Source organism: Mustela nivalis (genome assembly GCF_964662115.1).
Source record: "Mustela nivalis genome assembly, chromosome: 7".
Lineage (NCBI taxonomy): Eukaryota > Metazoa > Chordata > Mammalia > Carnivora > Mustelidae > Mustela > Mustela nivalis.
Window position 1 is genome coordinate 66,168,373 of NC_139026.1, and position 27,046 is coordinate 66,195,418.

The window sequence follows — 27,046 nt, forward strand, 5'->3', positions numbered from 1 at the left end:
CAGCTTTCTCCACACACAGAATTGGAGAGATTAACGTAAATTTTATTGCCCACCCCATGTCAATTTTTTACTCAGTAGGATCCCAATGAGAGAAAAAAGTATGTGCGCCGTACCAGCAAAACAAAATCATTTTCTTCAGACTTGCTTACATATTTGGGCTTACTTTTCAGTGTTATATAAACCTGCTTGACAGGCATGAGGTTTATCTCTAAAATTCAAACAATGTATTTTACAGGCCTTTACAACAAATGTTCTTTGTAAGAACATTTGGTTTCATTAAACACATGAAGTTGACCACCGTACCCAAACACCAATGTAGAAGGTAAAAGAAATGGGTGCTAGGTCTCTCTCTCTCTTTTTTCAATTATTTATTACCCCAAAAAGCTGGCAATTATCTCTTCTTTACTGGAAAGTCATGAGGGAGAGGCACTGGGACTAGCTCCACAGGGATAAAAACTTGAGGGCATTAAAAAACAAAAAAGTTCACTGCGTCCCATGCATTTCTCTTGGTCACTGCCTCTCCTTAGATGCATAAACACAGCACCTGTACTGAGTTCAACAGTGGCTCCCTCAAAGATATTCGCTTTCTATTCCTGTCAAATAAATAAATCAAATCTTTTTTAAAAAATAAAAAATAAATAAATTTCTTTGGCCAAGAGGTAACTCGGACACAAGTGGGGGAGAGCGATAAAAGGCAAGACACACTTCTATCTGGTGGGCCCCACCGTCTCCTAACACAACCAAGTTTGTCATTATCATGTGAGATGCTATCTACCAAGAACAGCAGTAAAAAACCTATTGGGAAAACTTATTTCCAAATTATCAATGCCAAATGCCCACCAAAAACAGTACAGCTTAATAAAAAGCACAACCACCTCCCACCTCTGGTCAGGAAAAAGTTCTCTTATATTGTTGTCTTTTGTAATCCTCTTACACTATGTGAACAACAGCCTTGAGCTGAGCTTCTGGAAACTGTCTGATAGGTTTGTGCTCAAGAACGAAGAAAGTGAAAACACAGATCCACAAGGATGTTCTGGCCCTAAATTCCATAGTGTTAAATGTGTTTGGAAGAAGGATGGCACTTACCCAGTCCAGTCACAAGACAGCTGCTCACAAGGCTGGGCTTCCAGAGCAGAAAGAAAATACGTATTCTCTTGGGGCACCTGGGTGGCTCAGTGGGTTAAGCCACTGCCTTCGGCTCAGGTCATGATCTCAGGGTCTTGGGATCGAGTCCCGCATCGGGCTCTCTGCTCAGCAGGGAGCCTGCTTCCCTTCCTCTCTCTCTGCCTGCCTCTCCATCTACTTGTGATTTCTCTCTGTCAAATAAACAAATAACATCTTTAAAAAAAAAAAAAAAAGAAAATACGTATTCTCTTCATCACATCCTCTACCCCATTCAATTTTCATGCTCACACAAAGGGATCAAAGGTCCCTTCTGTCCAAAGTACCCTTGTAATACTCAACTCTCTTCCTCCCAGATATGCAAATGTCCAGTATATAATGTATGAAATTACAATATGTACATCAGAGCATTTCCCCAGGCTGCCCAAGCTCACGTGGAAGAGGATCACTTACTTGGCCCCTTCACTTACCTCTGGTCGTATATCCTCCAATGACATAAATTTTCCCCTTACACTCACACGCAGAGAACTCGGCCAGAGGGTTTGGTAAGGGTGCCACAAAATTCCAGGCATCCTGCTCGGGATTGTAACACTCAACATTAGAAACGGCCTGCCCACCAATGGCATAGAGTTTTGAATTAACAGCCACAAGTTTGAAGTTAGACCTGAAAGAGAGATACAAAGGCCCAGAGAGTCAGTTTTCTTAACCATAAAGAAGGCAAATGGCATCAACTGCTAAAGCAGACTGAGGAATGTGCTGGAGATCTAAAGAAAATTAGCTCTCCAAGCTGGGTGCCATTCTGCCTGGGGACAGAGGAATGGCCAAATGACACCTCAAATTTCACTCCTATCTCAGAATTCACAAGAATGAAGCATTTTTCAAATGTTAGCAATTAGAGATAAGCAACTCAATATAACCAAGAGTAGTCTTGCTTAGCCTTATGCCAAGAACCAAAGATATTTTAATAGTAATATTAATTTATTCATATTAACATTAAATAATAATTTATATTAATATTTAATATTTTAATATTTCTTTCAACAGCGGGAGCAAGTGTTAAGGGAGGAACGCATAACCTCCCTTGTCTCTCTACTCAGCATGTTTCCAATTCTTCCTCCCCATTGAGGAGGCTCCATGTTAGGTACACACTAGCACCTTCTATGGTGCATATGCTAAGGGTGGGTGCTAGAGGGTGGTTCAAAGACCCCTTTACCACAAGTGCTCCTGGCAGATCTCTCGCCCCCCCATCCCACCGCTCCATCCGAGGGCATCTTATATACTGTTTCACAACACAATACAAAGGGCTACATAAGCACCAAACTAAACATATTTTGATACAGCACCCTTACGGGGGCTTCCGTATGTTAACAAATACTTAAATCAACAAATGCTCATTTATCATAATAGAAAATAATTTTAGGGGCACCCGGGTGGCTCAGCTGGTTGAGCGTCAGCCTTTGGCTCAGGTCATGATTCCAGGGTTCTGGGAGTCTGCTTCTCCCTCTCCTTCCTGCTCATGCTCTCTCTCACTATCTCTGTCTCTCTCAAATAAATAAAATAATTTTAAAAGGAGAAGACACTGGTTTTAAGCCCCATATTCAGTAATACAATCAAATACTGCTCATCAGCTTCAGATGCTACATAAAAGTCTTGTAACTTTTAACTTCTGAATTGAAAAGAAAAAACGAATTTGTTCCAGTGTAGCGCACAGAAATTAATGACTCCTTGAAGGCCAGATGGGATACACATTTGGGTCAGTCTCCCAGATTGGTGCTTGGTCTCAAGTTTACAGGAGTGTGAACAGAGCACAATGCAACAGAAAGACCTGAAGCAGCTCTCTGACCCTAGTCCAAACACACCAATTCACTATTGCTGGTATGGGGATAATACTCATCACAGGATGGTCAAGACATTACAGGCAACAGTTTCTCAGGAAGTACCACACTGAGATAAGATACTACCATTATCATTTCTTAGTTTTCTAGTGTTTGAAATAAAGTAGTAAATTTAGAGACCACATCTACCACTAATACAACAATGTCTTCAAAATTAACAATATCCTAAGAAAGAATGGGGAGACCCACATTTGAAAAATGCAGGTAAGAGGGTAGATGAGGAAGAAACAGGGAACAAGTTGGCCATGTGTGATATCCTAGCAGGAGTCTAATCAACACTGATGTACCATGACATAGGACATGTGGGTAATAGCCACCTACACCTACTAAAACAGTAAGATGTTTTCAAAGGTGCCTGCAACGTGTCCGTTTAAATGAGTCTTTATTTTGTTTTTCAAATGACAAAGTGAACAGAGTACTCTTCAGCAAGAACCTCACATTGTCCATTACACCTAGCCAGCCAGTCACATTTTATGCCAACCGACTTCACTGGGGTGGCAGCCACCGGGGGGGGGGGGGGGTCTCTACTTCATGTTGCTTACTTTTCCTGCTGCCAATGGTCCTTAAAATCTGACCATGAGGGCGCCTGGGTGGCTCAGTGGGTTAAGCCGCTGCCTTCGGCTCAGGTCATGATCTCAGGGTCCTGGGATCGAGTCCCGCATCGGGCTCTCTGCTGAGCAGAGAGCCTGCTTCCCTCTCTCTCTCTCTGCCTGCCTCTCCATCTACTTGTGATTTCTCTCTGTCAAATAAATAAATAAAATCTTAAAAAAAAAAAAAAAAATCTGACCATGATGCCCTCTCTGTGTGTGCAAATTTGGGGAACCAAAGGAAATAAAGCTTGCAAATAAGGACTAAATTTTACCAGTCTGCAATTTGTTTTTGCTTCCCAAAGGTACACAGATAGTAAATTTTCTAAGATCAAAACGGTTTTTAATATTCATCCAGCATAAGCATTTGTCCTAAGTAAACATGTAAGGGCTGAATGAGTAAGCAGTTAAAAGTAAACAATTCCATCTCTCCAGACCCAGCATGCTCAAATTCACTTGAAGAGAAGACGCTTTTCAATATTGAGTTGAAGATGAAACTGCCACCCCAACGCGGACCACTTAGTGAACACGCGTCCTGCTGAGGATTGTGAGCCCAGGCTCACACGGGGAGATCTTAGCTCCACCACTCAATGGCTGTGTGACCTTAGATAAGTCACTAAATCTCAGTTCATCTCGTCCTCAGTTTCCCCACCTGTGAAGTGGAGAAAGGAACATATATCACACAGGAAGAGTTGAAAAGGGGAACACCTGCAGAAAGGGGTCACAAGAGGGAATGCTTTTTCTGGGTGTCATAAGACTAAATTTCTTAATTCCGAGAGGATCTCTTTGTCATTTGTTAACTGCAACAGTCACCAGCTGGAATGTATTCTGGAATTACATACAAAGTGCTCTCTCATCCATAAATTCTCACCATGAAGCACCTCATTTCCTACTCTTTGAAAGTAACTCTTTCACTCTTCACCTACTGGAAGGGTGAAAGTATGAATCCAAGCTACGGCTTTAAAAAAAAAAAATTCATCTCTAGTGTTTTCTTAATATTGATCCCTGACATACTACCTTCAGGGGGTAAAAAGAATAATTTTTAAACCAAATAATGATGTGTTGTAGCTACATCCTTGACTGACTTAGAAATAAAGGGGGAAAAATGCTGATTTAATTACTACTTCACCTCAAGGAAATAAAGAGCCCAGCAAATCCTTAAAAACTAAGTGACATGAAACATGCTGAACCCTGCTACACAGATCAACAGTAGCTGTATACAGCTGTAGGGCGGCCGGTGACACAGAGGTGGGAGCGGCTTCGAGTGCTGGCCCTGTAACCATGCAAACTTATGAAACTCATCCTCAATTTCCCCTTGGGAAGATGGAGCCAATACTACTAAAAAGAGATTAAAAAGATCTAAAAAGAGACTACTCCAAAGAGATGCTGTGAGTGTGAAATAGGAAGTGACATCTAAAACAGTGTCTACAACATGTAGCCCAGAGTTAAGAGCTCAAGAAATAGGAACCATTGTCAAGGTTTGGTACAAAGAAAAGTTTGTTGCCATTGGAGTAAACATCAGAGAAAAATGGCAAGATCTTTTCTCAACCACACAGAAAAGACATATAGTTTGTGGAGCATTCAGGTCCTTGTGTCCCCTCCTCCTCCTCCTCTTGCCTACCTTCTGCCACTTCCCTATGGATTAACCTCCCCTGAGGACCAGCAGGTCGCTACCTACTAGGTGTCTGAGAGACTGGAGCACACGAAGCAACTACTGGACAAAATCACAATGAGTGGGGGATGAACAGACATATAGTTTTCTTTCCTTCCCACTATTCTCGGGCTGCAACCTTAACTAGAAAGGAGACCAGAAATGCCCTAAAATACTAAACTTTGGCCCAGAGAAAAAGGGAACAGCTAAGGCTGACGACGGTAATTCCGTCTCAGCCAGGAAACTTGTTTAACTCTCTCCCGGCTTTGTATTCACACACAGAACAACTGCAGAGCAAAAGTACAGGGCAATCAGAGAGACTAGAGATGTTAGAGACGGAGAAATGAACGACCAGGATTGCTGCAACAGTGGCCAGTTCCTGCAAGTTATCACCAATGGAAGCAAGGAGGGAGGGCAAGCAATGTTGTGGGTACACAGACTTTCGCACAGATGTCCTGACAACTCCTGAGATCAAACCCACATGCAGACCACTGGGCAGTGGGGCATCCCTGGACTCCAAAGCAGCCTCTCTGCTCTGCTGTGTACTCACACTGCCATTTTCAAGTGTGCCAGCACAACACTAACATCTCTTTCTTCCTTTTTGGGCGGGGGGGGGGGGGCATGGGGAACACTACTGGTCACATGCACCATTTTATCCAGGGTGCAAAGGGCTTTACAGAATCTCTCAAGCTAGGGTTCCTGCCTGTCCCATACTATTTAAGATTCTGAGATCACCACCCTATTCCGTTGCTGAGGAATGTGGGCTGCTTTGCATTTGACCACTTTGTCAAAGTAAAACAGTAAAGGTACTGTGATGTAAAGGTACATCACAGAGGCAGTGAATCAAGCCAGATGTGAAATGCTGTGTAATCACAGGGGCTGAAATCTGCTTTTCCTCAAGGTTCTAAGTTTCCTCTGGTGTTTCCAGAAACTGTATTAGATACATTATCCAGAAACAATCCCATTCTAAGTTTCATTTTTACTTGTTTCATCATCTAAATTCCTTGAGGACAGGAACCATGTTGTCTTTGTTGTTTGCCCAATAGTGACTAGAAAGATGCTAGACATGAATGAAGGCTGTGGTGAAGCTCAAACACATGTAATGAAATTTTTAAAAGCAGCACAAAGCATCTGTGCTCCACTTCTCTGAAGAAAATAATTTTTAAGAAAATTAAAAAATGCACATGAAGATGGTCACTGCCAGTCTAGAAGCCAAACTGTAAATACTCTAAATGGTTATATCTATTCAATGGATATTTACATTTTGGTTACGCTACTTACTACACACCTTAGCAAATTACTTACTTACAGTTTCTGACTGTAAAATGGGAACCTGCCTGATACAGTCTTTGTGAAGAATAAGTGAGATAATACATGCAAAGCAGTAAGAACAGTACCTAGCACAGAGTAAATGTTCAGTTAAATGTTACCTAATATTATTTTTCTGCTATTCTAAATAACGACAGTGACTGTTACAAGATAAAAATATTCACAATATTACATTTAAAAAAATAATATAGTCACTTTTATTACAATAATATATGATATAGTTCATAATTCAAAAACAATGGTGCATTTTGAGCATCTATGAATTATTGGATACCACATTAGCAGTAGGGGCACACAGAAGCAATGAACTGGACCTGACTGGAAGGGAGAGAAGCAGACATAAGCAGAAAACTTCAATTCGAGGTGGAAAGTATTCTAGAGAAACAAAGAATTTGAATATTTAGCCTAACTCAGAGTTCAGAAAGGGACATCCAATTGAGCTGACCCTCAAATCTGAGTCAAAGTATGAGAGAGATAAAGAAGGTTACAAATTCCAACATGGCACCCAATTTTAAAATTTGGTGGAAAAAAGTATCTGTGTAGAAAAAAAACAGTAGCTCGGGGTTGCCTGACTCGCTCAGTCAGTGGAGCACGCAACTCTTAATCTCAGGGTTTTGAGTTCAAGCCCCACCTTCGCCCAGAACTTACTTAAAAAAAAAATAAACAAAAGTTTTAAAAAAAACTAGAAAATTCCTGAGAATAGTTGCAAAAAATATACAGACTATACAAAGATCATAAACCTTTCCTGAAAGACCAAAAGACCTAAATACATGGAAAAACAATTTTTCTATCTGCAAAGTATTATGAAACTATTAATCCTCCTCCAACTTAACTGATAAATATCAATCAAAACTCCAACAGAACTTGACAATTGGATTCTAAAGCTTCTCTGAAGGGGAAAATGTACAAAGAATAGCTAAGAGAATAAAAATAAAACCAAAAAGGGGTGCCTGGGTGGCTCAGTGGGTTAAGCCTCTGCCTTTGGCTCAGGTCATGATCTCAGGGTCCTGGGATCGAGTCCAGCATTGGGCTCTCTGCTCAGCAGGGAGCCTGCTTCCCCCTCTCTCTGCCTGCTGATCTGCCTACTTGTGATGTGTCTCTCTCTCTCTCTCTGTCAAATAAATAAATAAAATCTTAAAAAAAAAATAAACAGAAAAAAATGGGTCTCTATTCCACGAGATAACAGAATAGTTTACCAAGCTGCAATAATTTAAAAGTATGCTATTGGAAAAAATAAATAAATAAATAAATAAATAAATAAATATAAATAAAAGTATGCTATTGGTAAAGGAAAAGCCAATATGTCAATATGGAAACAGGAAAATTATCATCTGATAACTGGTTGTGCAAATCACAGTGAGGACTGAGGCCACTGAGACATTTAGGAAACATGCTATAACCTTACATTATACTTTACATAAAAATAAATCCCAAACACATTCAAATATAAATGTAAAAAGGCAAAACCATAAAATAGATTATAAGACAGATGAATATTTGTATATTCTTAACTTGTAGACACCTTTCCTGTGCAAGATTAAAAGCTAATAGTATGTAGGACAAATTTGACTCCCCCAAAATTTAAATTTCCTCATGTAAGAATACGTGATACATTTGTATAAAGAGATCTTTTTAAGATTATAATGAAGATTAGGTATTACATATTAAAGATTTAAAATCTGATGTCCAAAATTGGAGGCTCACAATGCCAGTGTTGTCCTACAGTTTGTTTGGTCTGCAAGGTTTCTGTTATTGTTGATGTTGGTTTTTTCAATGCAGTAAGTTGCCAGTCTTTAAAAATCAGGGCATCTGGCTATCTGGCAATGCTTTCTATACTTGGAGATAGCAACAAGCTGTGGGTGACAGGGGTGGGGCCCTCTTGCGGTAGGGTGACAGCTCTCCGATTCATCATCACTCCAACCCACCCCTCTACTCATTGACTTCACCAGCCTAGTCACTTTGTGGATTTTTATTTTTGAGGCCTTCCAGTAAAATAAAGGCAGGGGGGAAACAGTGCAACATTACCTAAGAGACAAGAGATTGATTCTACGTATGTAAACAGAATTTCTAAACGGAATAGGAAAAAGATAAACCAATTTTATTTTTCATTGGCAAAGGCCACTTATAAAATATATACAAAGTGCCAATAAACATCTGAGAGGAAAAATTTCTCTCCCAAGCAGAAAGATTCACATCAGTGTTTGCCAACTGGATTGGTAAAAATATAAAATGATGATAATATCCTGTCTTGGCAGGAGTACAGGAACTGGCAAGCTCAGACACTGTTGATAGGAGAGGAGATCTGAACAATGTTCTGATGGGCAATTTGGCAGGGGCTACCAAAATTTAAAACTTATATATACTTTGGCCCACCTATCCAGAGATTCCAGGAATTTGTTATTTAGGACTACTGAAAAATGCCTGCTAAGAGAGGCACATCTATGCCAAGATGTTCAACATAGCATTTTTTAAAAAGATCTTATGTATTCGAAAGAGAGAGTGAGCGAGTGAGAGAGCACAAGTGTGGGGAGGGGCAGAGGGAGAGGGAGAAGCAGACTCCTCGAGGAGCAGGGAGCCTAACATGGGACCCATTCCAGGGCCCTGGGATCATGACCTGAGCCAAAGGCAGATGCTTAACCCACTGAGCAACCCAGGCATCCCATTATAGCAGTGTTTATAATGGCAAATAGAAGCAACTTAAATGCTCACGAGTAAGGGATGGGCTGATTACATTACCATACAGCCAAAGGCTAGAATACAGCTCTTAATGAGTGAGACAGCTCTATGTATGTTGATATTTGTTGATACAGAAAAAACTCTCCAAGTGGAATTGTCATAATAATCAGCACAGCCTAATCAACCTATGGTAAAAATATATAGAAGATGAACAGACACCCCTACATGTACACACATACAAACATTTTCCCCTAACAATTATTAACATACTTATGTTTATATAAATGTACATTTATAACATATATTTACAAATGTATAATATATAAATATATATCAGTAGATACACATATCTTCCACTCTGTGGTTTCTCGTGTCATTTGTAATTTTTCTAAGCATGTATTTACGAATTACTTGAATACCTTTTTTTTTTTCCCCTGGAGGACATAAAGAATATTCCTAAAAAAAAAAGAGAAAAAAGAAAAACGACTATCAAGGATTTGTAAAGAAAGAAAAGGCGGCACTGGAGTGACTCAGTTGGTTAAGGATCTGACTTGATTTTGGCTCAGGTCATGATGCCAGCATCATGAGATCAAACCCTACGTCAGGCTCTGTGCTGGACACGGAGCCTGCTTAGGATTCACTTTCCCCCTGTGGCCTTCCCCGCTTCTCTAAAAAAATAAGAATTCTGTGAGGTGTTATGTTAGAACTCAAGCTGGATTTGGGGGTGGAGGGGTTCTGTTGAGCAGCAGTTGATACAGCTGGACACACGTGTGTAGAGGTGACAGACAACCGGCTGGGCCTTCCACCCCAAATCTGAGCACCATTCGTAACCACTGAATGTCCCTTTGTTACCTCAATTAAAGCTTGTAGAATTTGCCTAAAAATAACACTTCTGATACCAAACCTTAAATACAGTATCATCTCAGTGGTATAAATAATACACTAAAAAGGGCTTGGAAGAAAACATGCCAATCTCTACACAGTATTGCCTCTGTGAGGGAGGGAGCAGGAGTGATAGTCTTTCTGTTTCTTGATTCTTTTCCATTTTCCACTTTTCTAAAATAAGTATGTATTATTTTTATCACCAGAAAAAAAAGAACACTTTCCAAAATGAATTTCATGTTAGAGTAGAAATAAAGCCACTGTTCCCCCCACCCCCCTAGGCTGGGGTACCCTTAAGTCAAGTATGTATGTATAATGGTCTTCCCATTCCAGTTACAACTTTCTTTGCCTGGTGGTGAGTCCCCCAACTACTTGTTCCACACTTCAGGGTAGGGCCCATGTGGGGGTTGAGATGGATACAAGAATAGCAGAAAAAAGGGTATTCCTGTCCTTTCGTGGATCATACTGATTGATTCTTCTCCCCACTTAAGTGTGAATGGCTCTGGGCCATCTTGAGTCCTTCCATCTTTCTTTCCTACCATCTCTTCCTGTATCTGCTCTGCTCTTTTTTTTTTTTTCCCTTCTTCTTCCTTTTCCTTTCCCTCCTCTATTCCCTACTCTCCCTTGCCTCCCCTCCTCCTTTACCTGTCTTCATGTCACCCAAGGGCATGTTGGGAGGGATTTGAGGATGGGAGGAGGAAGGTTGGGTGCACTGAAACGTTCTAATTTTGTAGGTGACCACTGCCAGGCTCAAATTTTAGAACAAAGACGAAACTGTCTGGGAAGGAAGGGAGATGCAAAAGAGAGGATACAAAATAAAAAAGACAATCCAAGGTACAATTCTAATGGTAATCTGTTTACAGATTGGGGCCCCAGTGTGGAAAGCTTCAAAGTCAATAACAACAACAAAAATCCTCCCAAGACCGCATTACAGGTCACTGCCCGGTCTGTCACTGTAATCAGGATTAGAGCCTAAAAAATTTAAAAAAAAGGTAAAAATGAAAGCAAACTTAAAAAAAGTTTTCCTTTACAGTATCCTTCCAGGAAACCACAGACATCCCCCACCCCACGCCCCCCAACTGGGAAAGAGGCAAAAAGGCAGTTTGTCTGAAAGAGCGATACCTACAATGAAAGTACTCGGTTAGTTGACCTGGCGGGGGCCACTTCTTCCTCGCAAGTTCTCAGTTCCTTGGGAACTCTGCCAGAGTCCAGGCCAGCGACACTCCTGAAGATGTCATTCCCACTTCAGCAAAATCTCCTGCGATTGCCCAGCAAACATCAAGGGAATGAACGAACTAGTGAGCAAGTGAATGAATGGAACGGGAAAAGAAGCAGAAGCAGCCCCGCTGGGCGCTTACCTCTTCTGGTTCATGGAGGCCACCTGGAGCCACTCATTGGTGCTGGGGTTGTAGGAGTGCGCAGCCGAGATTTCCTGGCTAGTGATCCTATACCCGCCCACTATGAAGAGGTAGTTGTCCGGGATGGCAGACCCGTAACCCCTGACGTTCACCAGGTCGGGAGGAAGGTTGTTGGCCAGCGGGAACCAACGTTCGGTCATCTCCTCATACCTGAGCATGGACGGGGGCTCCCCTTGGTAGGGGTGTGGGGCCAGGGGGCCCCCCAGGAAATCCCCCAGGGCTACAAGAACCGGAGTCCCGGTCATCCGGGCCTCTCTCAGCCTCTGCTTCAGGCTGACATCCCCGGGGGCCTGAGGAGGAGCCCCCAGGAGGTGGAACTGGGGCTTGCACAGCACCTCGTGGAAGTGGACGACCATGAAGCGCAGGCAGGCCTCCTGCAGGTCGGGCAGCCCGTACACCTGCGCCAGGCGGTACAGCTCCAGGCAGTTGGTGAGCCGCACCTGGGACAGCAGCAGCTGCAGCAGAGACGTGACCTGAAGGAAGGAGGCCGCTTCCACCAGCTCCGCCAGCAGGCTCACCTCGTCCATCTCCTCTTCCTCCAACGCCTGCGGGCCCAGGAGCCAGCCTTCGCGGGCCCCGCCGGCGTTGATGAAGTCCAGCACCAGGCGCAGGCCCGGGGCGCTGAGGCCGCGCAGCTGCTGCACCTCGGGGACGCCGGCCTCCTGGCTCAGGGCCTCGCGCATGCCGGAGCGGTAGAGGGCGCGGAAATAGTCGCTCTGCTCGATAAGCTTCCTCTCGCTCACCGGGTAGCAGCGGTCCTCCAGGCGGATCTGCACCATCTCCTCGGCCGACATGGCTGGGGGGCCGGGGGCCGCGGGGGTGCCCGCCAGCTCTGCGCGCTCGCCTCCCCGCCCCCACGCGCTCGCCGGGTTCCGGGTTGGGCGCGCCGAGGGATGGCGCCGCGGAGGAGGAGGGAGGCGACGGGCCGCCGCCCGCTCCCGCGTCCGCCCAGCCTTTCTGGGTCGCGGCGGCGCCCCCGAGGCAGCCCCTCCTCCTGGTCCCGGGGGCGGCGGCTCAGCCTCGCTCCCCCGCAGCGGCCGCCCTGCCGGTCTGCTCTGCCTCAACGCCACAAAAGGCCGGGTTGCCGCGCGCCGGGCGTCGGGAGGCGGCCGCCGTCCTCGTCCGGGTTGTCCGGGCCGCGTCCGCCGCCGAGGGGATCCCAGCCCCCAGCCCGCAGCCTCCTGCCACGCCTCGCTTCTCACTTCCGCCCGCAGGACCCCTGCCGCCCGCCAGACCTGCGAGCGGATCCGTTGTCGGGGAGGGCTGCGGGCCCCGGCGCTCCGGCTGCGGCCACGCCCCCGCAGCCTCCCCCGCACGCCCGGCGCAGCGGCTCTGCGGCCTGCGGGCTCCGCAGCGACGCGCGGGTTGGGAGGGGGACTGGAGGCGAGGTGAAGCCAGTCCGCTGTTTCTTCCGCGCTGCTTTACGAGCGGGGTGACAGAGAAGAGAAGAAGAAACAGGTGTGGGGGGACCGGGATGATGGGAGTCGGGGGTCCTGGGAGTCAAAATGACATCACATCTGGGATCGCCCATCTAGCCCAATCCGGCATAGTGTCCCGGGGCCTGAGGCACATAGGCCGTCCCTACACACGCAGGTGACACCTAGAGCTGATTCTTCGCCAGGGTCATCGTGGAGGAGCCATCTTGCAGAAAGAAGGTCCAGGCAGATGGCAGCAGGTTCTGCAGGGCTCGCTGGGCTGCACAGTACAGCAGATGAAACGGGTCGGGAAGCAGACGAGCTTGTATTTGCTGCTGGGGCCCGTTAAGTCTTTTTATGCTATTAAAAGAAAGACAATTTAAGTGAGGACACGTGACTTCTTTTAAAACCTCGTCTAAAAGTTATTGCTTTTCCTATTTCAGTTTGGTTGGGCTAGCCATGACAGATGGTCTGAGCAGAAGATCTGGCCGCCTTTAGTCATACTGGCCTACCGAGTGGCGTTTCTTGCCACCCTATGTTCCCCAGCCCATGAGGACTACTGAAGGAGGGGCAACTTCCCGGTCTTCTGTCACTGGACGTTGCAAAGAGATGAGTAAAAAGCTCAGGCCAAATAATGAAGACCTCGTGTTGTTCATGAGATATGAATTAATCTTAGAAGGGAGTGAGAGGGATACTGTTAGGTTAGCTTTGGGTAGATGGAGGGATAAGGATTGGGAGGGAACTGGCACCCTATCCTAAAAAACAAAACAAACAAAAAACAATAACAAAAAAAATTTGAAATTTTTCCCAGACCAAGATTCTTCCGTAATAGTCCTCAACTTGGGGAGGAGATGTATTTGGGCTTTGTTTTTATTATGACAAGCTTCATCTGTCTTCTGGAATGGCAAGTTGTTAAATGACACCTTCTTCATAAATACATTTCCGCTTTTTGAAACAAGTTATCTCCTACAACCGGATTAACATTTTACCTTAGCAAGGGGGGAAGCATTAAAAACCAGAGAAGAAAGATTGGTAAAGCAGGAAATCATTTCAGCACCTTTTTGGTTAATTTGTTCTTCTCACTATGTAACTTAACTGCCTCGTGGTGAGTTGTCCTCCATTATCTTCTCTATAAAACACCATGGATAAGGAACTAACATATTAAAGACATAGAAAAAAATTCTAGTAGATTCTGGCCTTCCTGGGAAAAGTGAAGGAGACAAGGATGGATCTATGACTTGCCTTATTCATCTGTTTTTTGTTTTTAAATCTGTGAACTTTATCTTTTCGCCTTGTTTCTTGGACTTTAAATCATTACTGATAAAAGTAATGATTCTCAAGCAACTTCTCACACTTCTGTTCTCAATAAGGGTGCAGTCAAGACATTCTAAGTTTCTTGGGTGTAGGCAACCATGACTTTAGCAATGTCTTTGGGAAAGTAAAGCGCCACCTCTAGTATTAGGCCTTAAACTGGCAAATTTTGCTGGGAGGCACATCCTCCATTAAAGAGGCTTGGACTTGGGATTTATTTGTGCCTCCACTGGCAACAATGCCAGATTCAGTGGGTCAGCCAAGAAGAACAGGCTCTTAGTCTCTTCCCTGTCCTTTTAGAATCTTTCACCAATGGATGCTTTTGTTTCCAAACGTCATGGATATGCCTCAGACTGGTATTTTCTTGCCTTCTAAAAAGAGACCCAAAAAAATCATACTCAAAGGATGATGCACATCAGAAAGGCAATTCACGCACAGTAATATTATCAGAGTAAGATTAGCATGGGCAGGGAATCTGGGGTGTGAGTCTGACAATACCAGGCACTAAACCTGTAAGCTTTTTGACCCTGATAATGATAATAATGTCACTTCGGATTTGAAGTATCTTAAAAGACAAATCATTTTTATAACTTACACAGTAAGCTTTCTGTTGAGCTAGAAATGCAAAGTCAAAGCAATATAAACTCATTTATAAAAGATCTAAAATATTATTTCTAAGCCTTATGAAAATATTGCTCATATATAGTTGGTGGTATAATTTTATAGATCTGTTATTGACTGAACAATGAATAATAAAGACTGGCCTTTGTGGTACTATGACTCACTTCAGACACTTTATATTTTATGATCTTTTTACAAAAGACTACAGTAAGTGTCAGACACAGGCTATTTCTTTAAGAATTTCTGGAAAATACAACCTTAATGACTGAGAAGAAAAAAAATATTTAAGTACAAGATGTTTATTACATTGCTGCTTTTAATAATAAAAAATTAGAAAACATAACGTATAATAGTAATAGTAGCCAGCATTTATTGAGTATTTATTATATGCCAAGCAAAATTGTCGGTGATTTTGTGGATTACAATACAATTTTTTATTTTGCTTCATAGCTGAGGAAGCTGAAGTACAGAGTAAATTTTGGTACATTCGTAGAATGAAATACTGGAGAGCCATTACAACTGAGGATAAACATGTAGATCCTTCTTTAGAAACGCTGAAAAATATAATTTTACCCTGGGTATTTAGAAAACAGTTTCTGGAGGGACAAATGGGTGGCAGAGTCAGTTAAGCATCAGGTTCTTGGTTTCAAGTCAGGTCGTGACCTCAGGGTCGTGGGATTGAGCCCTGAGTGGGGTCCATGCTCAGTGTACAGTCTGCTTAAGATTCTCTCTCCCTCCCCTCTGCCCTTCCCACTCATGTTCTCTGTCTCTAAAATAAATAAATAAATAAATAAATCTTTAAAAAACAGTTTCTGGAACAGCATGAATCCATTTACGTACAATGGCATATATATATATATATATATATATATTTTCTATAAAGATGTCCTGAAGGATGTTAATGAAAGTGTTAAGACTATAGGACTGTAGTTTTTATTCCTTTTTGTGCTTTTCTGTAAGTTTGGATTTTTATTTTATTTTTATTTTTTTAAATTTTTTAGAGATTTTTATTTATTTATTTGACAGAGAGAGACACAGCACGAAAGGGAACACAAGCAGGGGGAGTGGGAGAGGGAGAAGCAGGCTTCCCATGGAGCAGGGAGCCCAATGTGGGGCTCAATCCCAGGACCCTGGGATCACAACCTGAGCCGAAGGTAGATGTTTAACAACTGAGCCACCCAGGTGTCCCAAAAGTTTGGGTATTTAAAGTGAAACATATATCAATTTAATAAAAAGCAAAACATCTTAATAAAGATTATTTCCTTTTCTTTTTTAACAAGCAAAACTGAAATATTTTCCTTTCATGCAAGCATGTGGGACAATTTAAATGACTATAAAGTAGTACAGTTCTTTAAAAATGGCTCAGGGTCTCTTGGGTGATTCTCCGTGTGTTGGCTATCCAACTTTTGGCTTTAGCTCAGGTCATGATCTCTGGGAAGGGACAGGAGATCCAACCCCTTTCATCTTTATACCACCCCCATCAGGTCAGGCTCCCTGCTCAGCAGGGAGTCTGTTTTTCCTCCCCCTCACTCTCTACCCCCACCTTGACCCCCCCCATGTGTGCACTCTCTCTCTCTCAAATAAATATTAAAAAAAAATAAAAATCGTTCATATTTAATTCCGATTGAGCATCTTAATGTAAGTAAAACTTCCATTTTTTTGCAGTCAGTGTTATGTCAGTGTTTTCCAAACATCTTAGTAAATCACCTGGGACGCTTTTAAGAATTCTGGTTCCCAGACTAGAACAACTGAATCAGGCTCTTGGAAGAAAAATGTGGTTTTTAAGGTAAGAATACAATCTTTGAACCCTTCTTAAGAGCACTCAGTTGGAAATAAATACAATATATCACTGCATTGCAATAGTGTAACAGTTCTCAATATTTGATAAAATCTATAAAAAGCCTATATAGCAATTTTTTATTCAGAGTTGGAATTGCTTTCTGGTTTCTGTAATTTCATCTCACATGGACAATTTTGAGACTAGATGTTTCTGGGCCGCATATCTCAGCCCATTGTGGATTCCTCCCTCTGCCCCTGCAGTCCAGTTTCTATCTCTCCTTTTCAAAATATTTGGCTCCAAGAAGTTCCTGGTTTCCAACTGAATGTTTATGCAATCACAAAAAAAAAAAAAATGTTTAAAAAATTTTAAAGCATGCTTTTACATTGGTATTTGGAGATTCTTTAAAAAATGCAACTTTGATCTTTACTTGAACACCATTTGACAGCAAAAGGATTAAGCAATTATGGGTTGTTCCATTATCCCTGCAGGATACATGAGAACTTCAAGGAATTCTATATCACACAAAAGAAACTGCATTTAATGTGATTGAAAGACACTGAGGGGAGAAGGTTAGAAAGCTGACTTTCTGGTTTATGTCCCCGGGGCATGAACTAATTGCTGTATCTATGGAACCTCATGGAAAAAAAGGGAGTAATCTTTTTGTTCCTAGCCTGTCACTTACTTTGCCATCAGCAAACCTCTCTTCCCTTTCTCCTTGGAACAGACAGAATGGTCGGATTATTTGCAGGTAAGCAACTGAAACTTGTTTTCTATGAGAAGTTCAATAGAATAACACATTAATCATTTTTAGTATATTTTAGGTGGCTTATGAGGGTTAGGACTTAATCCATGTTATAATTTTTGCTTAGGAGAAAGTAAAATGTTTTGTTTTTAAAGTTATTCAGCCCTTTGATTATTTGCTTATGATTGATGATTAAATCATATATTTCTAAAAATTAAAGCATATGTGATAGGCTATTATTACAAAACAGGTAGAGAAATGAAAATTCAAAGAATGTTAACATTTTTGTGCCAAGTAAGTGAATGAGTCATTGTGCAAAAGGTACGAAAGAAACTGAGATCACAGGATAGAAAAAGCTTTATCTTTTTTTTTTTTTTTTAAAAGAGCAGTTCAGCCGTACTTTATGCCAAAAGCTGATTTTCACTTATGCTTGGTATAAAAATGGGATAAAAACCCAACAGTTTCATATTTTGAACTACTTTGTCAACGTGGACATCATCATGGGATATGGAAACTACAACCTTCACAAAAGTGAGAGGCCATTTTTTGCCTCCTTTAGTATCTTTTCGAATGTTTTGGCCTTGCAATTGAAGTGATTTTTATTAATACTTAGAAATTTAAAACCATTTCATTTCCCTAATACACATTTCTTAGAAACTGTCCCTGCTTTAGTCAGAGATACTATGCATTTTGTATATGCTTCACAAAGAAGTATCTTTTATAACTTGCAAACAAGCCCCCATTTTGAACTTTTTTTTTTTTAAGATTTTATTTATTTATTTGACAGAGAGTGAGCGAGGGAGGGAACACAAGCAGGGGGAGTGGGAAAGCAAGAAGTAGGCTTCCGCTTGAGCAGGGAGCCCAATGGGGGCTCAATCCCAGGACACTGGGATCAGGAACCAAGAGGAAGGCATATGCTTAATGACTAAGCCACCCAGGTGCCCCCCCCCTTCCACTTTTTGAACTTCTTCACAATTTTCACTGTTATGTTTTATTTTCTCTTTTTAAAGAAAGTCTGTGGTTGACCTTTGAGGGGCTGGGGAATGCCTAGCTCCAAGAAGTGACCAGGATCCACATATCCACATTCAATGTTTTCAAATCACTGCAAAATTAATTTTTTTTCATTTTCAGTTTTCATTTACTTTCAAGGTTTTGTTGTTGTTATTTTGTTAATAAAAACAAAAAATTTAAACCAGGGCACAAACTGGTTTTCTGGTGAATGTAAATACCAGAACTTAAATCATAGGGGGAACATTTTTTTTTTTTAAAGTCTGCAGTTGGGCGCCTGGGTGGCTCAGTGGGTTAAGCCTCTGCCTTTGGCTCGGGTCATGATCCCAGAGTCCTGGGATCGAGCCCCACCTCAGACTCTCTGCTTGGTGGGGAGCCTGCTTCCTCCTCTCTCTCTGCCTGCCTCTCTGCCTACTTGTGATCTCTCTCTCTCTCTCTCTGCCAAATAAATAAATAAAATCTTTAAAAAAAATAATAAAAATTAAAAAATTAAAAGTCTGCAGTCACAGGTTTCTTTAAAACCATACAACAGTCCCCTTACAAACCATGTCTTGTTTCTGGTGTAATGGATCCTTCCTTTATCTGACGTCAAGTGACTAAATTATTGTTTTCCTCAGAAAGACTCTGGGCTAGGATTTCCACTTGTCTTTATATTTACTTAGGAAGAGGTGTCTGTGACTATTCACTTTCAGAGAAAGAAGAAAAGCAGAGGAGAGAATCCACATCTTCAAGAGGGTAAGGGACAGAGTATCAAAATGGCCTGGAAAATGTTCAGAATTAACATCAGAAAGTCAAATGTTCACCTAGGGCTCAGCTGGGAAGAAACAAAAGAAAAATCAATATGCAGTCAAAGAATGGCTTCACTTTTCTAGAAGGTGACTCTCTAGGAGAGTCCCTTAGCAACAGCTTTGAAATTCCAGAACCTGTCCTCAACCCTGATGGTCAGCTTCGGCGTCTGTCTGGATCTCAGACTTCTTGCCCGATCTTCCTACCACGGAAATGCACGTGGCAGTGGTGGAAACAGCCTTGGTGCTGCTGCTGAGCATGGGGTGGACCTCAGACTCTCTCTGCTCACCCACCATTTTTTATAGAGACTGTTGGATCCGTCGCTTTCCAGGTCTTCTGATTGACCTGGAGGAGTCTCAGAAGCTGGGAGCTCAGTTCCTGAAGTATTATTCTGAAAGTACCGGCCAGAAATGTAGCAGGAGCTGCTGCCTTAGGAAGGATGGTAAGTATCAATGATATGCCTGAGCAAAAATCAGGAGAAACTTAGAAAATGAAGACCTAAGTAAGGAGCTCTAGGCAGAGGTTCCAGGGAACAGATGATCAGGACTAGGGAAGATGAGGGAGAGACAAGGGGATGGGGGAGGCAGGAGAGAGATTGAGGCTGACTTTGCCGTTTGGATCAGTTCTGGCTCAGTTTACAAATCTGGTGATGATCCAGAGTGCCATGGAACCCACAGGTAACACAGAATCTTCTTTTCTTCACTAAAGTGCTAAATGAAACGATTTCCTCGAGGGTTAACTAACAATATTTCCACATCCCCCCAAAATGGCATATTTGGCTTCAAAAAATAATACAATAATTTCTTTTTCAAACTTCTTTTGGTGATCTCAATATTTCAAATTTTTGAAATGTGCTTGTTTGTGTTGAGCAAATGTGGGTTGCATGGAGCAAGAATTTAGATTGTTTAGATGTTTTGAAGGACATAGGTAGATATATGTCAACTAGCAAAAAGAAAGAAAATAAATATATATTTTAAATATTCTGATTTTTTTGTCTGAAGTCCAGAATCAGAGTTAAGCATCACCCATGTAATATGATCAAGGTTTATAATAAGGAAAACATTTCATTATTGCAGAATTTCCAGTTATAATTGTCTAAAGACTACTTTCATTTGTTTTTCATTTTTCCAAGATTTTAAAGCTACTTGGAAAGAAATAGCAAAAGCAACACAATACGTTAAAATAATTCTCTTGGTTCTTCTACACTTTCTTTCCATGGTTTGATACTGACTTATTAATTGCCAGTGCCTCCTATCCAAGTACACATGGCAGATTTCTGGGATGTGTACTGAGGCTACCCAAGGGTGTAAACTGACCACAGTGTGAGAAGCTGTCCCGGGCGAAGCCCTAGAAAGTTAATCAGGCACACAAGAGAGCAATTAATTTTTTAAAGGGAATTTTTTTTTTTTTACAGAATTTATTTATTTGAGAGAGAGAGAGAGTGTGTGTGTGTGTGTGTGTGTGAGAGAGAGAGAGAGTACAAGCAGAGGCAACAGCAGAGGGAAAGGAGAAACAGATTTCCCGTTTAGCAGGGAGCCCAATGCAGGGCTTGATCCCAGGACCCGGGATCATGAGCTGAGCCAAAGGCAGACGCTTAACTGACTGAGGCACCCAGGTGCCCCAAAGGGAAATTTTTTTGAAAAGGTTGCCAATCTAGATTCTCACCTTAAAGATGCTTCTAACTCCCATAAGCCTGAAGGGAAGGTGTGTGGGGGGGTGTGCCTTTCAGCATTTTCCCATGGTATCCATTTACCTGACTGTCCATCGCAGGGAAACTGTGTCCTCTGGACTTCCAGGGATACTTTAAGCATCCAGTAGAATTCCATGATTTTAGAGCCTCTGTAGCTTCCAAGTTGTGGTTTTCTTCCTCCAGAAGAAAGGGCACGAACACACGTCTGTTTTTAGCTGGAAGCCAGAACTTTAAAAAGCCACAGTCCTGCAATAACTAACCTATTCAGAGCTGGAACTCTAAAATGTACACGAAGAGGAATATAAAACTTCTTTTAAAATTGTTCTCTTTACAGCATCAACTACTTTCTTATCAAAAATTTAAATGTCTAAATTTGAATCTTTTTTAATCCTTTCCCTTAAACTTGACAGTCCAGTCTTTAAGGAATGCATTTGTAATCTAAAATGTATCCGCAATGTATTATTCATTGAATTCTGCCCTCTTCTTTATCCTCCTGGCTGGCCCAGAGGTAACGGGGGAGGGGTGGGATAGAGCTCCCCACAGTTAACCTTACACAGAAGCAGCAAAGGTTTGGCCAACCACAGTTCCACAACAGCTTTAGGGATACTCTGAGGTCTGGTAATTGTATGCTATCCCTCTGTAATCTTATTTTATTAAAGAAGTTGATACCTTTGGTCAATGGATATTTCCCAGTGCATGGTTCCTACTACACTGCAGCAGGAGGGAAGTCTGTTTTGTACTTGAGGGAGGACAGACTGGATACTGGCACTCAGCAAATCAGACTTAAGGGTTTCCAGAAATAACAAGATGCATTTTATGGAGCAAAGTTATTTAGGAGAAGGGGGATAGCATCAGTGACGTACCCCCACCCACTAGAATTCCAAATGTTCACATCCTTGTCAGTGGACTCTCTTCCTCTTTAAAGGACATTGAATGGGCTTTCCGTTGGATGTGTGATTTGCAAATGGGGCTAGTGCTCCCTATAATCAGGGTCAGGGTAGCGTTCACCTGGCCTGCTGCCTTTCTACCATCCGGGCCTCTCCCAGTAATTGCAGTGTTTGCCTTCCCATGACTCCCTCTTTTGTTACAACATCTGTCACTTGATTTTTGTTTTTCTTTCTCTGGTGAACTCCGGTGCATTAGCATTCTGAGAGGGCACTGCAACTAGAAATCTGATAAGCCCCAGGGGCTTCTGTAGCCAACTGAAATTTTCATGAACATAAAATCCTGGGATTGGAAAATGATTCCAGGTAATCCTGTGTGGAATGGAATGTGTGAAAGATTAGAGAAAAATCCATGGACAGTTTCTTTTATTTATTTATTTTTAATTATTATTATTATTATTATTTTTAAAGATTTTATTTATTTATTTGACAGAGAGAAATCACAGGTAGATGGAGAGGCAGGCAGAGAGAGAGAGGGAAGCAGGCTCCCTGCTGAGCAGAGAGCCCGATGTGGGACTCGATCCCAGGACCCTGAGATCATGACCGGAGCCGAAGGCAGCGGCTTAACCCACTGAGCCACCCAGGCGCCCCTGGACAGTTTCTTTTAAAAGGGCATTTTCCGGGCGCCTGGGTGGCTCAGTGGTTAAGCCGCTGCCTTCAGCTCAGGTCATGATCTCAGGGTCCTGGGATCGAGTCCCGGTTCGGGCTCTCTGCTCAGCAGAGAGCCTGCTTCCTCCTCTCTCTCTCTCTGCCTGCCTCTCTGCCTACTTGTGATTTCTCTCTGTCAAATAAATAAATAAAATCTTTAAAAAAAAATAAAAAATAAAAGGGGATTTTCCACATTCATAGAAACAGTTACTGTAGTTCACCATGTTCTGTGAGATGTCTGCACATAGCCCTGCAATATACTGGTGTGAATGCCATGTTCTTGGAAGAAATAGAAGCTACTCAGAGCTCTTCCAGCTGGGAGAAACCAAAACCACCTGCAGATGCACTTTTCCTTTCAGTTTCCTGTAACGTGGCTGTCTTCTACCATGATCCCATGCATGACAATGTCAACTGCCTCCATGTTCACTGCCCCACACTGGAGAGCTGCATATTAGAGCCTGGAACCAGTGCCATTTTATACAACGTAACAGAAGGTAATGATTTGTGCATTTTGTGTTTATGCTGAAGAATGTTGGTAACGCTCTAGTAGAGATGTATAACCTAGAAACTGGCTGGTAACAACCTGAACCACTATTTTCCCATGATCTCTATCGGGAAAAGTTTTGGGCATCCAGGGCAGAAAACTACAAATAAATTTGCTCTAGTTTGGCATGCTCAGCACTGATGAATTCATTCCAGATGATAACAAATTGTATGTGATCAAAGAAGAGCTTAAGCATTACCTATATTCCAGGAGCCCCTAGCAAAAGCCCAAAAAGGCATTCCTAATAGTGAATACTGTTACGCTGAAAAAAACAAGTAAATTAAAAAAAAAAAAAAAGAAGGCATTCCTACTAGAGGGGCTAAGCGTACTACTAGGAACAAAGAAAATGCTTAGTGGCAGTTTTGAGGTCTATGGACAGACACTGTATACAAGGCTTCTACAAAGATTGATGTCAAGGACAAGGAAATGCACTTACTAACATACATTAGCCTACCAATGGTCCCAAGATAACCATTATTTTAGATAAATACACATTTAAGCGTGCCTTGCCCATGTATACAAACACATGGTACAAATTGGTAAATGTGAAAGAATAGATTTTTGCCATCCGGATACAAAGGCGCTAAATTTCGTCATTGGTTTTATTTACTGAACACCTAATTCAGGCCAGGAGCAGCATTGCAGAAGATGGCAGCTGTATGTCTGCCCTCGAGTTTCTTACAATCTAGTTGATATGACAAGGCTCACAATTAGTGTAGAACCTAATTAAATACAAAAATGTGTGATACTGCCTCAAGTACAAGCACTCAAAAGAAGAGGAGACTAAAGAAACCTATGTTCAGAGGCAGCTTCGTGGAAGAGGCCAGGCAGAGGCAAGACAAGGAGTTCTGTATCACACGACGGGAGAGTAGAAAACAGATCTGGCTACAAAAGGGGCACTTTCGGGGTTGCAATGAAAATCTGGGTAAGGCTAGGGTAGGCCAGGTTACAAAAGTGTTTTGGACAAAGCAGTGTTTGGACTTGACTTTGTCAGCAACAGAGAACCAGCAAAGGAATTTAGTGAGAGAACGTCATCATTAAAGTGATGAGTGTGATTGTCTTTAGTCTGGAAAAATAATATGCAGGATGCGAATTAGAATATCTAGTCAGGGAAGCATTAGATCTGGAGAAGGTGACCGTAACTGCAATGAAGAGGAGGGATGATTACCAGCACTTTGGGAGGGAACCAGATAGGAACCACTTTTTGGATGAAGGAAAAGAAGAGAGTGGAGTCCAAGATTGCTCTGCAGTACATAGATTCCAGCTTGGGTGATGGAAGATTGGTGAGGTCACCGAAAGGGATAGAGTGCCAGACAAAATGATTTTGGCTTTGGGACTGTTCAGTGATGACATGAGATGTCTAGGTGGGAACCTTCAGTAGACCACAGGAGCAATGAGACCAGGGACCGAGAAAGAGGAAATAACAGGTGATGCGGATTTCAGTGCCACTGACATAATGGTGACAGCCGATGAGGATATTTGTGTGTGGGGGGAGGGGGGGAAGGGGTGAGATGAAGGGAAAATTCAGCAGAAGACAACAGACTAAAGATTGTAGAAAGCACACAACCAATTTGAACCAAGGAGAGAACCAGCTAAAGAAAGAAAAAATGAGAAACAGGCAATCTGAGATAAAGTGTCAAGAGAGTCTGCATTCCAGGGAGTCACAAGAGGAGAATTTTAGGGAAAGGATGGCCAGCAGGATTGAGGGTAAAAGAGAAGTCAGAACAATGAGGTGGCCAGGAAATATGGAAACTACTGATTATCTCAGAAGCATAATTCTGACAGAATAGTGCGGATGGAACAAGATGGCAGAAGGCAAACAACAAAGAAAGGAAATGGATATCGTTATGTTGAGAGGGAGAGAGGCAGAGAGACAGAAACTGATAGGAGAGACAACTGAAAAGCTGTTGAGAAGTTTTTTCCCCTCCCCTTTATAGACAGAGCAATATTTGCTTGTGTCTGAAGTCAGAGGGAAAGGAGTTCCTTTACAAGAGAGAAAATACTGAAGACAAAGTCATTACCTTCAGGAACTGGGAAGGGAGGAGACAGAGGGCTTCGCTCATGATTTTGAATACAGTTATACTTCTGTATTATTTATTTTTTTAAAACTTTAAGATGCTACATATCTCAAATGGTTACTGCTTTTTTTGCAATTCTTGCACTAACATTGGCTATTGTTACCCAGAAGCCCCGGCAGACACAAAGAATCCTCCATGATGGAGCCAGCTGTTTGTAACAGAAAGTGTTCTTGAAAGTTAAGATAAATTCAAATGTGGCCAGTACGTTTCTAAGCCTTCCAGAAATATGCAATAGTAGAACTTGAACTTAAGCTCAGTTCACTAACTTGGTGGCAAACCCAAGACTTCTCCAAGCTGTGCTTTGATATTCTCTCCTTGAAATAAAAAATAAAATGAATGATGCCTTATTTATCTTTCAGGTATAGATCCAGATTTGCTGGTTTTTGAACAATCACGTCCCACATATCTAAATACTCGTTCCTCATCTAACACACGGGACAGACTAAGGATTTTAAAAGCTACGCATTTAGATGAACAACAAACCACAGTGATAAACCAAATGCTACCATCAACCACACATCAAGATTCGGTTGTCAACACAAACAGTACTAGGTATTCCAAGGAGTTAACCACAGATTCTTGGGCAAAACTCATTTCCCTGAATAACTCCATTACCACAGAGGTAAATATGGTGTCACACAGCACTGATTTCATCAATAATCCAGATAACAAGACTATTTCTCCTTTCTTTGTTCCCATAGACACAAAAGCTTTTCATAGGCCTATTCCATCCCGACTCAACAGTAGCAAGCAATTACTAAATAAAACCAAGGGGTCCAACAGCAGAAACCACACAGCTGAGAATGAAGACATGACACCTGATGGGGCATCTGTGACTTCAAAGATGTGGGTGGCTCCAGTGGCCCTCTGTACCTCTGTCATCTTTCTTTGCTGTTGTATGATCATCCTAGCATCTGGATGCTGGAGAAAGCAGCAGGGCCAGTATAAGCCAGGGCAGAGAAAGGCAGGATCCAGGCATGTCAAAAAGTTGACACTCTAAAGAAGAACTCTTAATAGTAAAAGTTACAAGATTGTAAGCTTTCAAGGGTATCGTTTTTAGTTTTCTGTAAGACAAGGGCTGTTTGTTTAAAAAAAATAAATATTGCACAGGATTGCAAGGCCATAATCTTCATAAACTTAACTGCTTTGATCATTTCTATTTTGTGAATAGTCTACCCTTTGCCAAAGTTCCAAAATTCTGACCCCTGCACTTGTTTAGCACAGTGTGAGAGATATGCTTCTAAGTGCTATACATGTATTCCCTCATGGATATAATTTTATGAATTAGATATACTTTTTAAAATGACTATAGTATTATTATCACATTTTACAGATGAGGAAAATGAGAAGAGAGAGGCTATCTTCCCTAAAGTCACATAGCTTAATATTAGGGAGGGCAGGATTTAATAGATATCTGGTTCAAAAGTTCATGCTGGAAATCACTGTTAGATTAAAAGCCTCCAAAAAACATGGAAAAAAAAATACAGAGAGGAAAACACCATAATATCATATGTTTCCTGTCAAGGTCAAATAATTGTCATGTATGTTAATAAAATCTTTTAGTGGATTGGACAGAAAAGTGCTATTATTACAGTTACTAACACATGTGCAAATGCTGCCTTTTAAAAAAATTTAGTTTTGATGTTCGACTGATTAATTCTTCTTAATCCTAAACCATCTTCATTTTTTAAAGTTGACATGCCTTTAACTCTGGTACTGGAATTGTGTTGATCTCTGTTGAATAAAGTTTGGGAGTTTTAGTTTACAGCCCTCACGTGTATGTAGTGTTTTCCCAGGTGCAAACATTAGCTGTAGGTATTTGAGCTCTGTCCAAATCTTACACCAGATCTACCCCCACCCCCACCCTGAAGTGCAGACACTTTAATTCAATCAAGTCTCCAATGATTTTAAGCTTTAGA

The 27,046-nt window shown here is 42.0% G+C and overlaps 1 protein-coding gene and 1 pseudogene across 2 annotated transcripts; one reads left to right on the top strand and one right to left on the bottom strand.

The window, feature by feature from the left end:
* Positions 1 to 1,369: 1,369 nt before the first annotated feature.
* LOC309868500 (kelch-like protein 42) lies at positions 1,370 to 12,820 on the bottom strand. Its single transcript, XM_082738425.1, has 2 exons — positions 11,501 to 12,820; positions 1,370 to 1,786 (listed from the first exon to the last, which is right to left on the bottom strand). Exons 1-2 carry the CDS (start codon positions 12,352 to 12,354, stop codon positions 1,585 to 1,587), a joined length of 1,056 nt encoding a protein of 351 aa, XP_082594551.1. The 5' UTR covers positions 12,355 to 12,820; the 3' UTR covers positions 1,370 to 1,584.
* Positions 12,821 to 18,380: 5,560 nt separating this feature from the next.
* On the top strand, positions 18,381 to 26,127 carry LOC309868824 (MANSC domain-containing protein 4 pseudogene; annotated as a pseudogene). The gene is made up of 3 exons: positions 18,381 to 19,665; positions 22,865 to 22,999; positions 25,487 to 26,127. The product of its transcript is annotated as an MANSC domain-containing protein 4 pseudogene (transcript).
* Positions 26,128 to 27,046: the final 919 nt, after the last annotated feature.